This window comes from Myotis nattereri, assembly GCF_964212035.1.
Source record: "Myotis nattereri genome assembly, chromosome: 19".
Taxonomy (NCBI): Eukaryota; Metazoa; Chordata; class Mammalia; order Chiroptera; family Vespertilionidae; genus Myotis; species Myotis nattereri.
In genome coordinates, this window is record NC_138095.1 from 22,435,563 (window position 1) to 22,447,769 (window position 12,207).

At 50.2% G+C, this 12,207-nt stretch overlaps 1 protein-coding gene across 2 annotated transcripts in view; it reads left to right on the plus strand.

The window, feature by feature from the left end:
* Positions 1-12,207, plus strand: part of SGSM1 (small G protein signaling modulator 1) — a 56,910-nt gene that overhangs the window by 17,911 nt on the left and 26,792 nt on the right. For both annotated transcript variants that reach the window (XM_081114236.1, XM_081114235.1), the window contains exons 3-9: positions 1,355-1,430; positions 2,750-2,912; positions 5,303-5,455; positions 8,349-8,416; positions 8,689-8,834; positions 8,966-9,097; positions 11,206-11,330. In XM_081114236.1, coding sequence (XP_080970362.1) covers positions 1,355-1,430; positions 2,750-2,912; positions 5,303-5,455; positions 8,349-8,416; positions 8,689-8,834; positions 8,966-9,097; positions 11,206-11,330 — 863 coding nt within the window. The remainder of the gene's footprint in view (positions 1-1,354; positions 1,431-2,749; positions 2,913-5,302; positions 5,456-8,348; positions 8,417-8,688; positions 8,835-8,965; positions 9,098-11,205; positions 11,331-12,207) is intronic.

Genomic DNA, 12,207 nt, shown 5'->3' on the forward strand with positions numbered 1-12,207 from the left:
TCGGCAGTGTGGACTGGACACAGCGTGTGTAGTCAAGGTGCCAATACGAAGCAGATGGTTCCCCCAAACGGAGTAGATTAAGGTGACTTTAATGAAGGGGCTGTTGACTGAGGCGAGGGGTGCCGGGAGACAAGGAAGGGGGCAGCACCCTGCAACTGTTAATGGGGGCAAAGAGGACCCGAAACCAGCCCTTCCCCTTGCCTAATGGGTGGGGTGCGAGGGAGAAGCCAGGAGAGGGGGGCTGGCTGTGTGGGAGGGTCCCTGGACTGCTCCGGCTCTTCCTTAAGGATTGTGGGATATCATTTAGATCCTCCCGCTCCTCTTCCTTCCCCACTTTCCCCCTCCTCCTCCTTCCCCTCCAGTCTTCTACTGCAGTCCGAGTGCTTGAGAATCACCTGGAAGGTTTGATAAACACGCTGGAGTCTGATTCAGTGGGTCTGGGTGAGCTAGAGCAATTGTATTTGAACCCGTTCCCAGCTGGTGCTGGGCTGCTGGATCCTGCATCTCTCTAAGCTTGTCCTGCCTTGGGCCTCATGGAGGGGCTTCCCGTCCAGTGAAAGCTGCCCTATCAGGACCGGATCCCTGTCTGGCACATCAGAGGTGCTTGAGAAGGATTTGTTGAGTGACTGAATCTGGTAGGGAAAGCATGTAGCCTGGGAGTCAGACGCAGGCTGGAATTCTGTCTCCACTCTGGGCCGGCTCCCCTTCTGTGGGTGAGTTGCTTCCCTTCCCCAAGCCTCTGTTTCCCCAAATCAGATCACAGATCCAGCTGGCATGTGACGACTAGGGATTTGAAACCAGGTCTGCCAGCTTCCAGGGCTGAACTTTTACACAACACCCTCCTGATTCTTTTATATACCTGTTTCATTCATTCGTTCGTTCATTTACCCACTCATTTAGAAAACATTTATTGAGCACTTACTGTGTGCACCAGGCCCCATGGGCACAGCAGCGAACAGGGCAGACGAGTCCCTGCCCTCAGGCATGTATATTCTAGAAGAGGGAGGCAGACAGTAACAACACTTGGGATGGCAATAGTGTGAGCATTCTTTCTAGAATGAGATGGATGGAGGCAGGAGGGCTGCCTCAGATGATGTGGTCAGGGAAGGAGATGACATCTTGTGTGACACCTGAGAAGAAGCCTGCCATGCAGGGAGCCTGAAAGAATGATGCAGTAAAATATGAAGGGTGCAGCTATCACAGGCCACAGGCCTTGGACCTACAGAAGACACGGTGCATAGGGTGTAGAAGGAAAGCCGTTATCAAAATTCTCCAGACAGCCTGGGAAGGCCCCGGGGGTGTCTGCACCCCAGGTCGCATTGGGGTCTCCCCTCCAGCTGCCTCTGCCTTCCAGGTGAAGCAGATCATGGAGGAAGCCGTCACACGGAAGTTTGTCCACGAAGACAGCAGCCACATCATCTCCTTCTGTGGTGAGTCTGGGGCCCGTGGCCTTGAACAGTGGCTTCTTCCTCTGTGGGCTGCCTTGGGGATGGCATGTTTGAGCAAGGATTCTCACATCACTTTTTTTTTTTTTTTGCTTTGTAACTTTGAAGGTATTTTTGGATTCCTTCATTAGGGAATTGGGAAATACAGAAAAGTTTAGAGAGCAAATTAAGCGTGACCTCTGGACCCCATGAAGAGGGAATCATGGTTACCATTGGAGGCCTGGCTTCCCCTGCTGTGGGCTCAGTTCACCCTGACCCTGTCCCATGCGACAGGGGTCTTGCATCTGAGGAATGGACTCATGTCCTTTCCTCACTCTGCCTATGGCTGGTGCCAAGTAAAAGGAGAGGACGGATGGGGACTTTTAAAAAACGGAATGAAGAGCTGTGGACTCATCCTGAGGTCCTGAGGGATCCTGTCTAGCTGGCTCAGCAAAGGAGCCAGGACCAGCGCTCAGAGCGTGACTCACTGCTCTCCTTGAACCAGCTCCGCTCACAAGGTTCCCGAAATAACCTCACTGCCAGGTTCTTACTGTGCATTCCAAATGGCTAGAGGGACACGTGTTGTGCGTGTCCCTGAAGTCAGGATTCAGCTCATAATCAGTGTGTACATACAAGCAGACATGTTTCTTTTTTTTCTCCCCAAAAAGCTATTTCATGATTGGAGTGTCTCGTAATGAAGGACATACTGTAATTTCCCTCTCCTGGTCTTAGCTCCATGAAGCGTCTGTTCAAATGACTGGGGACGCCACCAGGGCCCTGTGATAATGTTATCATGTCAGCTGTTCCTGGAGTCTCAATAGTGATGATGATGATGATGTGGTTCCTTAACACAGATGACACTCGACAGTTCTGTGGTCCAGCCTCCCCTCCCCCATTAACAGGAGGAATAGGTAACAGTCGGAAAGCACTCATAGGTCCCCGGCTCTGTACTAAGTGCTTTCATGCATTTTTCCCACCTCATCCGAACAGCAACCTTATGAGGTTAATGCTCATACTGTCCCCATTTTACAGCTGAGGAAATAGACTCAGGAAGGGGAAGTCATTGCCTAAGTCACGCAGCTGGGGAGGGGCTGGGAAAGGATGTGAGAGAAGTGGTCTGACCTTGAGCTGTGAGTGTGGGTTAACCTCTAAGCTCTCCTCTCTTTTGAGGGGGTTGAAGGTGGAGAGGCATACATGCTGTTCCCTGGGATGTTGTCACAAACCTGCGATTCTGGGGGGGCCCTGCTTTCCCAGGTGCCTGTGTGACTGAGCTGGGTGCTGGGGAGCATGGGCAGGGCAGAGCCTGCTGACCGTTGTCTCTGCAGCGGCTGTGGAGGCCTGCGTCTTGCATGGGCTGCGGCGGCGGGCGGCTGGCTTCCTGCGCAGCAACAAGATCGCGGCTCTCTTCATGAAGGTGGGCAAGAGCTTCCCGCCAGCTGACGAGCTGAGCCGCAAGGTCCAGGACCTGGAGCAGCTGATAGAGAACGCGTGAGTGCAGAGCATGGTGTACAGGCTGGGGGAGTCCCCCAGACAGTCCGCGCTCCTCCCCGGGCTCTGTGAGAGCTCCGGCCTCCCAGCACTCCCTCCGCTCTCCTTTCTGCTCCTCTGACCCGTCAGACTCTTTTCCACCCCAGGGCCTTTGCTTATGCTGTGTCCTCCACCTGGTTCTCATCCCTCCCTCATCTTCCATGGCTGGTTCCTTGTCAGAGTCAGGCCATCCCGTAGCTAAGGGTAAATTCCAACCCTCATCCCATTTCTCTTTCATATCATCTTGTTTATTTGCTTCCCAATTGTCATCACCATCTGTAATTATTCATTCATTTGTTTGTTTACTATTTACTTGATTATTGTCTGTCTCCCCTTTTTGCCTGAACTCCATGAAGACAGGAGACTACATCTGTGTTATTCCCCATTATGTCCCCATCGTCTGGGAGAGCCTAGCACCTGGTAAATGCCCAAGAAACAGGTGTTGAACGAGTAAGTGCCTCCTGTGAGCTAAGCCCTCTTCTAAATGCAGCAAGGCCAACGTTTAATAGAACCAGTGTGGCCTTGTTCACATGGGCCTCTGGATAAAACTCACGTTGAGGCAACCACTAAAGGGGAGAGGTGGCTTCACGCGCTCTCATTGGTGGCTGGTTGTATGTGTTGGGGTGGGGAGAGGGAGGCTCATGGTCTGAGTGATTGTACGTAAGTGCCTCCTGCCAGTGTCACTCCCAAAGTTCCAACCTGGAGCCTGGTCAGGGATGGCAAATAAGTTGCAACTCCAGTGGCTCCTGGTGGCTGCCCGAGGACCGTGTTATGAAAGATTCTGCAGCTGTGACCGGGCTTTCTGGGAAAGAGTGCATGGATTGATTAGCCATGTCTGTTACGGGCAAGGGAAGGGAGAGAGATATATGCATGCCATGTGTTTGCCATCTCTGCCACGGTGGTCACTCCACTTCACTGGATGAGAAGTGGCCCTTTTCTTGACCTTCAGGTCCTGCCTGCCTAGGGCTACTGGCCAGAACTGCATGATGGGCAGGGCTCTAGATCTGGCATTGCCAGCTCCCATTTGGTATCTGAATCCCCAGCTATTTGGTCTTCAGGAGCCTCCAGTCCACCTGCTAAATCCCCAGATGCTGTTGATAAATTTCTTAAAGGGATGGATTTCCATGGGCCTTCCATAATACTGGGAGTGACTTGTTAATGGAGGAATTCAAGATGCCCGTAGCAGGTGGTAAAGGAGCGCCATCATTCATTCATGCAGTCATGAATAGCTATACTGAGCCCCTCCTACCTGCCAGGCACTGTGCTAGGCCCTGACATGCAGAGGAGCCGTTCTTACCCCGGGGTAGACTCTCAGGAAGTATTGTATTTAAAAAATAATTGCAGCCGAAACCGGTTTGGCTCAGTGGATGGAGCGTCGGCCTGCGGACTGAAGGGTCCCGGGTTCGATTCCGGTCAAGGGCATGTACCTGGGTTGCGGGCACATCCCCAGTGGGAGATGTGCAGGAGGCAGCTGATCGATGTTTCTCTCTCATCGATGTTTCTAACTCTCTATCTCTCTCCCTTCCTCTCTGTAAAAAATCAATAAAATATATTTAAAAAAAATAATAATTGCATCACTTAGTTCATGCCCTCATGGTCACAGTGTGGAGGGGAAGACAGAAGAGTGAGCAGGAAGTTATGCTTCAGAGTCATAAGGGCACAGAGGAGAGCCCTTCCCCAAGTTCTGGCTGGTCTGAGAGGGCTTCTGCAAGCGGGGACGTCCTCACTGAGACCTAAAGAGTGAGAAGGGGTGAGCCTGGAATGGGATAGGGAGGGAAAGCAGGAACAAACAGCTCATGGAAAGTCCTCAGATGAGAGCCTGGCAGCCTCAGAGATCTGCAGATTTCTCTGTCTAGCTAGATCATGGGGTCAGAAAGGAGAGTAGTCAGGGGATGGATGGAGAGGTGATCAGGAGAAAGGTCACCAAGCGCCCTGTCATGTTAAGCTTGCGTTTCAAGGGCAGTCAGGAGCCACTGAAGGATCTATAATCCAAGACTCTCCTTGACCAGCGCTCCTTTCTAGGAGAGAGAGAGAGAGAGAGAGAGAGAGAGAGAGAGAGAGAGAGAGAGAGAGAGAGAGAGAGGAGAGAGAGAGAGATTGAGAGAGAGAAATATCAGTATGATACTCTAGCTTACTCATCAACAGTGTATGAACTTGTCTCTTTACCACCTCTTCACTCTCACTGGGTATTATTTTTTTTCAACTCTTTACCCATTTGCCAAGAGCAATATGGTTTTAGTTGCCATTTCTTTATTTCCTAGATAGGTTGACCATTTTCCCATTTGCATATGGATCCTCTTGGATTTTCCTTTTTGGTGAATATCTTTTCTCCTTCCTTACTGGTCTCAAAGGCGAAACCAGATCCAGGGCCTCCAGGAGAATGTGCGGAAGCTGCCGAAGCTACCCAACCTGTCCCCACTTGCCATCAAGCACCTGTGGATCCGCACGGCCTTGTTTGAGAAGGTCCTGGACAAAATTGTGCATTACCTTGTGGAAAACAGCAGGTGAGCTGGAAAGACCAGACCCCTGGGTGCACTCTGCCTCCATCTGCTGGCAGTCTTGGAAATTGCATCCCTTGCACAAAGCCACTTTTTTTTTGCCCCCTTGATGTGCACTTGATTTAAAGGTACTAAATACAGGTCATCTGGACATTTGAATCTGAACCGGCCTAGATTAGAATCTTGGGAATATTCAGGTGTTTAGTAGCAATGCGGGGTCTTCGCATTTGGAATGGGTTATAGGATCTTGAGATTTTGGTGATCTGTCTTCTCCAGCGAGTTAAGCCCACAGTCTACTCGCCGCCAACCATATGGCTGTAGGGAAATCACTTAGCTGCTCTGTGCCTGTTTTCTCTTTTGGTAAGTGGGATAGAGATTGCTGCCACTTCGAAGAAGAGATGAGAAAGGGAGTTAGTCATTTTGGAAGTGAATAATGACTCTTTCTACATCTTCTCTCCTGGCTCAGAATTACCTGATGTAAAGGTTTTATAGTATGAGTCCTCTTGGCAAGCATTTATCCCTGTATTCATGTATTCATCCAAATAAGTATTTAGTGATCATCTACTATGTGCCAGGCACTAACCTAGATGTTGGGGATACATTGCTTTTACCTGTCCTATTATGCCAAGAGCAGTGGGGGAGCCCTGAAGAATCTATAGTTTGAGATTCCTCGTGGCCAGTACTCCTTTCCAGCCAGAGGGAGAGAGAGAACTATCTAATAATCTCCCCATCTTTTGGGATATGAAAGTGCCTGTTTAACTTAACTACATCTTCACACACAGTGGATATTGGGTAATAAAAGAATATATTTTATTCTTTGCCTGTTTGCTGGGAAAATATGTATGAAAGTACAGAGCAAGGTCCTTTCCCTCATGAAGCTGACATTGTAACAAGGGAAACAGTCAAGTAGTAATTTAATAATATGTGGTGAGTGTTCCAAGACAAGAGGATGGTGTTTCACCTCCTCCCGGTGCTTATGGAAAGTGTCCTGGAAGGTATGATAGTTAAGCTTCCATTTGAAGGGTGTGTGGGCATTAACCAGGTGAAAGGGGTGGGGAAGAGTGTTCCCAGAAGAGGGAACAGCAGGCACAGAGGCCTTGAGGCAGGAGAGGAACTGAAAGAAATCCAGGCTCTGGGGCTGCAGTTAATCTCTTCACCTTCTTGTAAATTGTAACACGTCTCTGTCCCCTGCCCTGTCCCCAGGGCCTCTGAGGTTACTGCCTGTGGTGTGTGACCTTGTGTTTTCCTACTGAATATGTCAGTCAAAAAGAATGAGTAATTATTTGAGCATCAATGCTAACCTGCTGTTGCTTCATTAAACTTTGTATTTTGAATTTTAGATTCACCCAGAAGTTGCAACATTAGTACAGGGAGTTCTTGCCTCCCCCCAATGATAGCATTCTACACAACCAGACTACAAGACCCAAAACAAGAAGTTGCCATTGGTACAACATTGTTAACTAAACTACAAGCTTTATTTGGATTTCACCAGTTTTTACATATACTCATGTTTTTGCTATGTAGTTCTCTGAAATGTTAAAACATGTGTTGTTTCCTATAAACATCACCACACTCAGGAAGAAGAACTATCCGACAGAAACCCGTCACCTTAAAGAAACTTTTTCCGGTACCTTTACTGTCACACCTTGCTCCCGGGCCTCCCTGATGTCTTTTCAGGCACCATTTCCAAGGTCGCATAACTGCCAGTTTTTGGAAGGGACACGGAATGGTAGAATGGAAAATGTCTCGAAGCATTATCTTTATATCTGACACTAAACTGTATAAACTTGATGTTGAGCATGCCTGGGACATGTCAGGTATGCCTCAACCAATATTCTGGTTGGTAGAAGATTTCTTTGGGGTAAAATGACAATGATGCTGCAGCAATTTAGTGAGAAATTCCTGGTGTCAGCGTTGGTGCTGTTGCTGTATATGCAGGTCAACATTTCATCCTCGCAACAGCCTGGATAGATGCGTCTGTCATTCTTTCCATTTTGCATCGAAGCTCAGAGAGGGTAATCCGCTGCCCAGGGGCACACAGCGCGGGAGAGAGTAGCCAAGTGGGGCTCCCCCTTGGTCTATCTGACTCCAGATCCTTAGCCCTTCATCCCCGACTATAGGATGGAAAGAGCCAATCCACCTGGGTGTGGCCTCCAGCAAGTCACTTACCCAACCTGGGACTGAGATCCGTCAGGAGGTCAGAACAAGGTCCTTTCCAACTCTGAAATTCTGTTATCTTTAGACTGACTAAGGTTTGCACAGACTTACACACCACTACACAACTCAAACCAAGGCTGAAAACATTCAGCACAAACCCTGCATGTGATGGCTTCTCGTGCCGTTTTGAAGAGCCAGAATCCAGGGGTGTGTGTCTGGCCAGCATTGTCCACATTAGTTATCCGGACAGGAAGGCCTGTTCATACAGCCTTTTGGGACAAGGACAGCTGAAAAGCATTTTATCGCCTCAATAATATTAGAGGGGTAGCTCTCATCTGTGCCTCCTAATGACTTCCTGTCTGAAATGGAAGATGCGGTAGAAGCAGACAAAACCAGCCAGGCCTCAGCAGCCTTCTAATTATTCCCATTACCTCATTAAGGCTTTTATTACAGTCGTGTATTAAGCAGTGACATGCTCAGCCCCAGAGAGGGTAAGCGACTTGCTGGAGTGACTGTGCTAAAATCAGTGCCTTACATCTGTCGTCTCTCTTGAAAGTCCTTCCAAAAACCCTATGCGATACATTATCATCTTCCTGTTACGGATGGGGCAGCTGAGGCTTACAGAGGTAACCTCATGACAAGAGGGAGAGTGAACCCATCCTGTCTGCTTTTAACCACCAGGCCATGGTGCACCCTCTGCCGGTCACTTCCCAAACCTGCATGTTCTTTCCTCTCTTATTAGTAAATACTATGAAAAAGAAGCACTCCTGATGGACCCTGTGGATGGCCCCATCCTTGCGTCTTTGTTGGGTGAGTGTGCAGCGCTCTGAGCTTCCTGTGTCTCTCCAGTCCCCGCTCACAGGGCCCCTCCTAAGGGCCTCACTCACCTCCCTCCAGCCTCCCCCATCAAACTCACTTGTTCCCTGTCTGTTGCTCCCAGGGTCTTGTTTCTCGCCTTAGCAGGACTCTGGGGCATCCTAGCTGACCAGAGGAGAGGGATAGTGCAATGGGTGGCCCACATGGTGGTAGATGGGAAGGCAGACTTGCAGGGGCCAAGGATTACCAGCCCCTCTGCTCTGCAGTGGGGCCCTGTGCCTTGGAATACACCAAGATGAAGACGGCGGATCACTTTTGGACCGACCCCTCTGCTGACGAGCTCGTCCAGAGGCACCGCATCCACAGCTCGCACCTGCGACAGGACTCGCCCACCAAGCGCCCCGCCCTCTGCGTGAGTGGCGTGGGCAGTGAGACCCTGTGGGGGAATCAGGCTGAGTTCCTGACTGGGCGTGGGGGCAGGGGATGGAGTGGGGCCTTGAAGGTCCCTCCAGCCTCATCCTCTACCTCTGCGCACACTGCCAGATCCAGAAGAGGCTTTCGAGTGGCAGCATGGATGACCGCCCATCCCTCTCTGCCCGCGACTATGTGGAGTCCCTGCACCAGAACTCCAGGGCCACCCTGCTCTATGGCAAGAACAACGTTCTCGTTCAGCCGGTGAGAGCTCATCGTGGGCCCAGATCTTCCACTGGGGGGTCTGGCTCCATGTTACAGAGAAGTTCCCTTTGGCTCTAGGTTCTCATTCATTCATCCACCCGCCTACTCACCCATCTATTCATTCATCTGCCAGTATTTTCTCTATCCCTTCATTCATCCATATGCTGCTATTTCCTTCATTCATGCATCCACATGCCAGTATTTCCTTCTATCAAATCCATCCATACATCCACCCATATGTCAACATCGTCAGCCAGCCTATCACTTCTCTTGCAGTGTCTATAGCCACCATCCTTCTGTTCCTGCACTTCCCACCATTCCTTCATCCATCTTCCTGTATTTATGTCCACTCACCCATCCATCCATCCATCCATCCATCCATCCATTTGTCCATTTATTCTCTAGTCCGTCTGTCCATCTACCTGTTCATCCAGCCATCTCTTCCTTCATTCTCTCGTTACCACTCATTCAGCACACCTTTATACGGAACCTGCTAAGTGTTAGATGCTTAGGATAGCAAGATAAACATCTTCATAGTTAATATTGATTAAGCACTTCCTATGTGTCAGGCACTGTGCTAAGTGCTTTTAATTATATCTACTCATTTAAACTTCACAACAATCATTTGAGGCAGGTGCTGTTATCCTAGCTGATTACACTGCGGCCCATGAGGGCAGAGTAAGGCACAGAGTTATTATTTGAATTCAGGATGGCTGGTGCCAGAAGTTGCCACTCACCAGTCACCCTCTGTGCCCTGCACTGGGCCAGGCCCCAGGAATAGCGATGAGCAGACAGATGGTGCCCCTCCCCTCATGGGAATTCTCCTTTGCTGTCCCCTCCCCGGGAACACTAGTGTCAGTGTAGTGTTTGGGCTCAGCTGAGAGGAAGCAGAGGGACAGCTGTTGGCCACCCAGCTCTGTGGTCACCGTTACAATCACTGGGTGACCCTGAGCAAGTCACTCCTCAGTATCCACATCGTAGTGGGTACAGCACCCTATTTCCTGAGACCTAAGAAGCATCCATTTAAGAGGCACCATTTTTTATATAACTATCAGGAAATGGAAAGTGCTATTAAATTATCTACAGTGTTTTCTCTCTACTTGAAACTCTTATGTGTTTTGAAAGCTCTTTGAGATTTATTGGGATATAGTTTTTATAAATGCCAGGCCTCCTTCCAAGAACTTCTCTCCACATGTGCAGTAACCGCCATGCACAAAACTTAATTGCAATAACAATATGAACAGCTGTGACTGAGTGTACATGCGTCAGGCAATGATAACGGCATCCCAGTGGTGAGATGCTGCTGATTATAAGATGCATCCTCGCATTCAGGCACATTGAAATGTGAGAGACAGATGCGCACCTTAGAATGGATGAAAGACTGCGTCTGTGTCCCCTTGGTGGGGCCGCAGGCTTGGGTGGCTCAGTTGAGACATGTGACCCTGAGCCATGCTGGATACACACCAGATGCTCAGTAAATGTTAGTTGTTCGCCTACAAATGTTGTTGAGGTGAATTTGGTGGAGCAGCTGCCTCCTCTATGGGTGAGGCTCAGAGACACCCCTCTCCAGTCCCTTGCCCACTGGGGATACAGTATAGCAGGTGAGAAGCTCTGCAGGCAGATTGGGAAGCCAGAGGCTCAGGCTGCTGGGCGGGGAGGATGCTGCGGGTATGTGGGGAGGGGCTTCTGGGTAATGTCTCAGGGAGCAGACAGAGGTTAGCTGCAATTTGATGGTGGGTAAGTGTCTTCTGCTTTGAAAAAGGTGATGTTGAGAGGGACAGAGCTCCTCCTTGCTTCTAAAGCATTCCCAGGTCCACCCTTGCAGCAGGGCCCTGGACCTCAGAAGGGAGGTGTGGGTATGAAAGTGCGAGGGGCAGGCAGCTCTCGCAGCTGGGTCTACTAGTATAGCACCCATCCTGGGTGGTTGGCTGCAATAGCCTTGCTTAGTATGGCCACCTAGAAGGAAGTTCAGGGTCTTCCAAATAGCGATGACCTTGGAGGGAATGACCCAACCTCTTGGTTCTGGTTATGTGCCCTTGAGTCCAATGGACCATGTTAACTGTTCACTCTGGCACTACAACCAAGCCTGAGTCCTTCTCTCTCTACAGAGGGATGACATGGAGGCTGTCCCAGGGTACCTGTCCCTGCACCAGACTGCTGACCTCATGACCCTGAAGTGGACACCCAACCAGCTGATGAACGGGTCTGTGGGAGATCTGGACTATGAGAAGAGGTAGGGTGCCAGGTCCCTCCCCTCCCCTTGGCACAAAGAAGTTTGTGCCCTGTCCCTTGTGCCCTGCCCCTACCTGCTGCTCCATCCGATTGTTACAGCTGCTTGGCCCAGCCTCCCTACGGCAGTGGCCTCATGGGGAACTCAGGAACTTGGGAGGATCCAGTAACCGACTGGAAGAATCTTAGGGTGTGGGAACGAGGCAGAGCCCTGGCCAAAACACCACCCAGAAATAACATTTTTTTAAAATATATTTCTTTATTGATTCAGAGAGGGAGGGAGAAGGAGAGAGAGATAGAACCATCAATGATGAGAGAGAATCATTGATTGGCTGCCTCCTGCACACCCCCTACTGGGGATCGAGCCCGCAACCCAGGCATGTGCCCTTGGCCAGAATCGAACCTGGGACCCCTCAGTCTGCCGGCTGACGCTCTATCCACTGAGCCAAGCTGGCTCAGAAATATCTTAACAAAGATTTCATAAGTTTGGCCAAATCAATGGGGAGTTCCCAGGCTAAAGTCTACCATTAGAGGAGTCCCCTGTCCCACAGGAACAGGCCCACACTGGCCCCACTTGTGCTCAGTCCTGGCAGAGAGGGGGTGTGGCCTTGGCATAGCACAGCGGTGCATCCAGGGGGGTGGCCTCTCATGCCATTGGTCAGCTGCTCCCCACAGCAATACTGTGCAGTGGGCATTAGCATCCTCATTTGCAGAGGAGGAAACTGTGGCTCACAGAAGCCTCTAAGTCACCCTGCTGGGACCTGTGAAGTCAAGGCTGTTGAATGGCTGTTCTGACTCCTGCCCGTGGACATAGGGTGGCCTGCAGTTAGGATCAGCATGAGTCAAGACTCGGATACCAGTGACAGAAAACCGAACTCAAG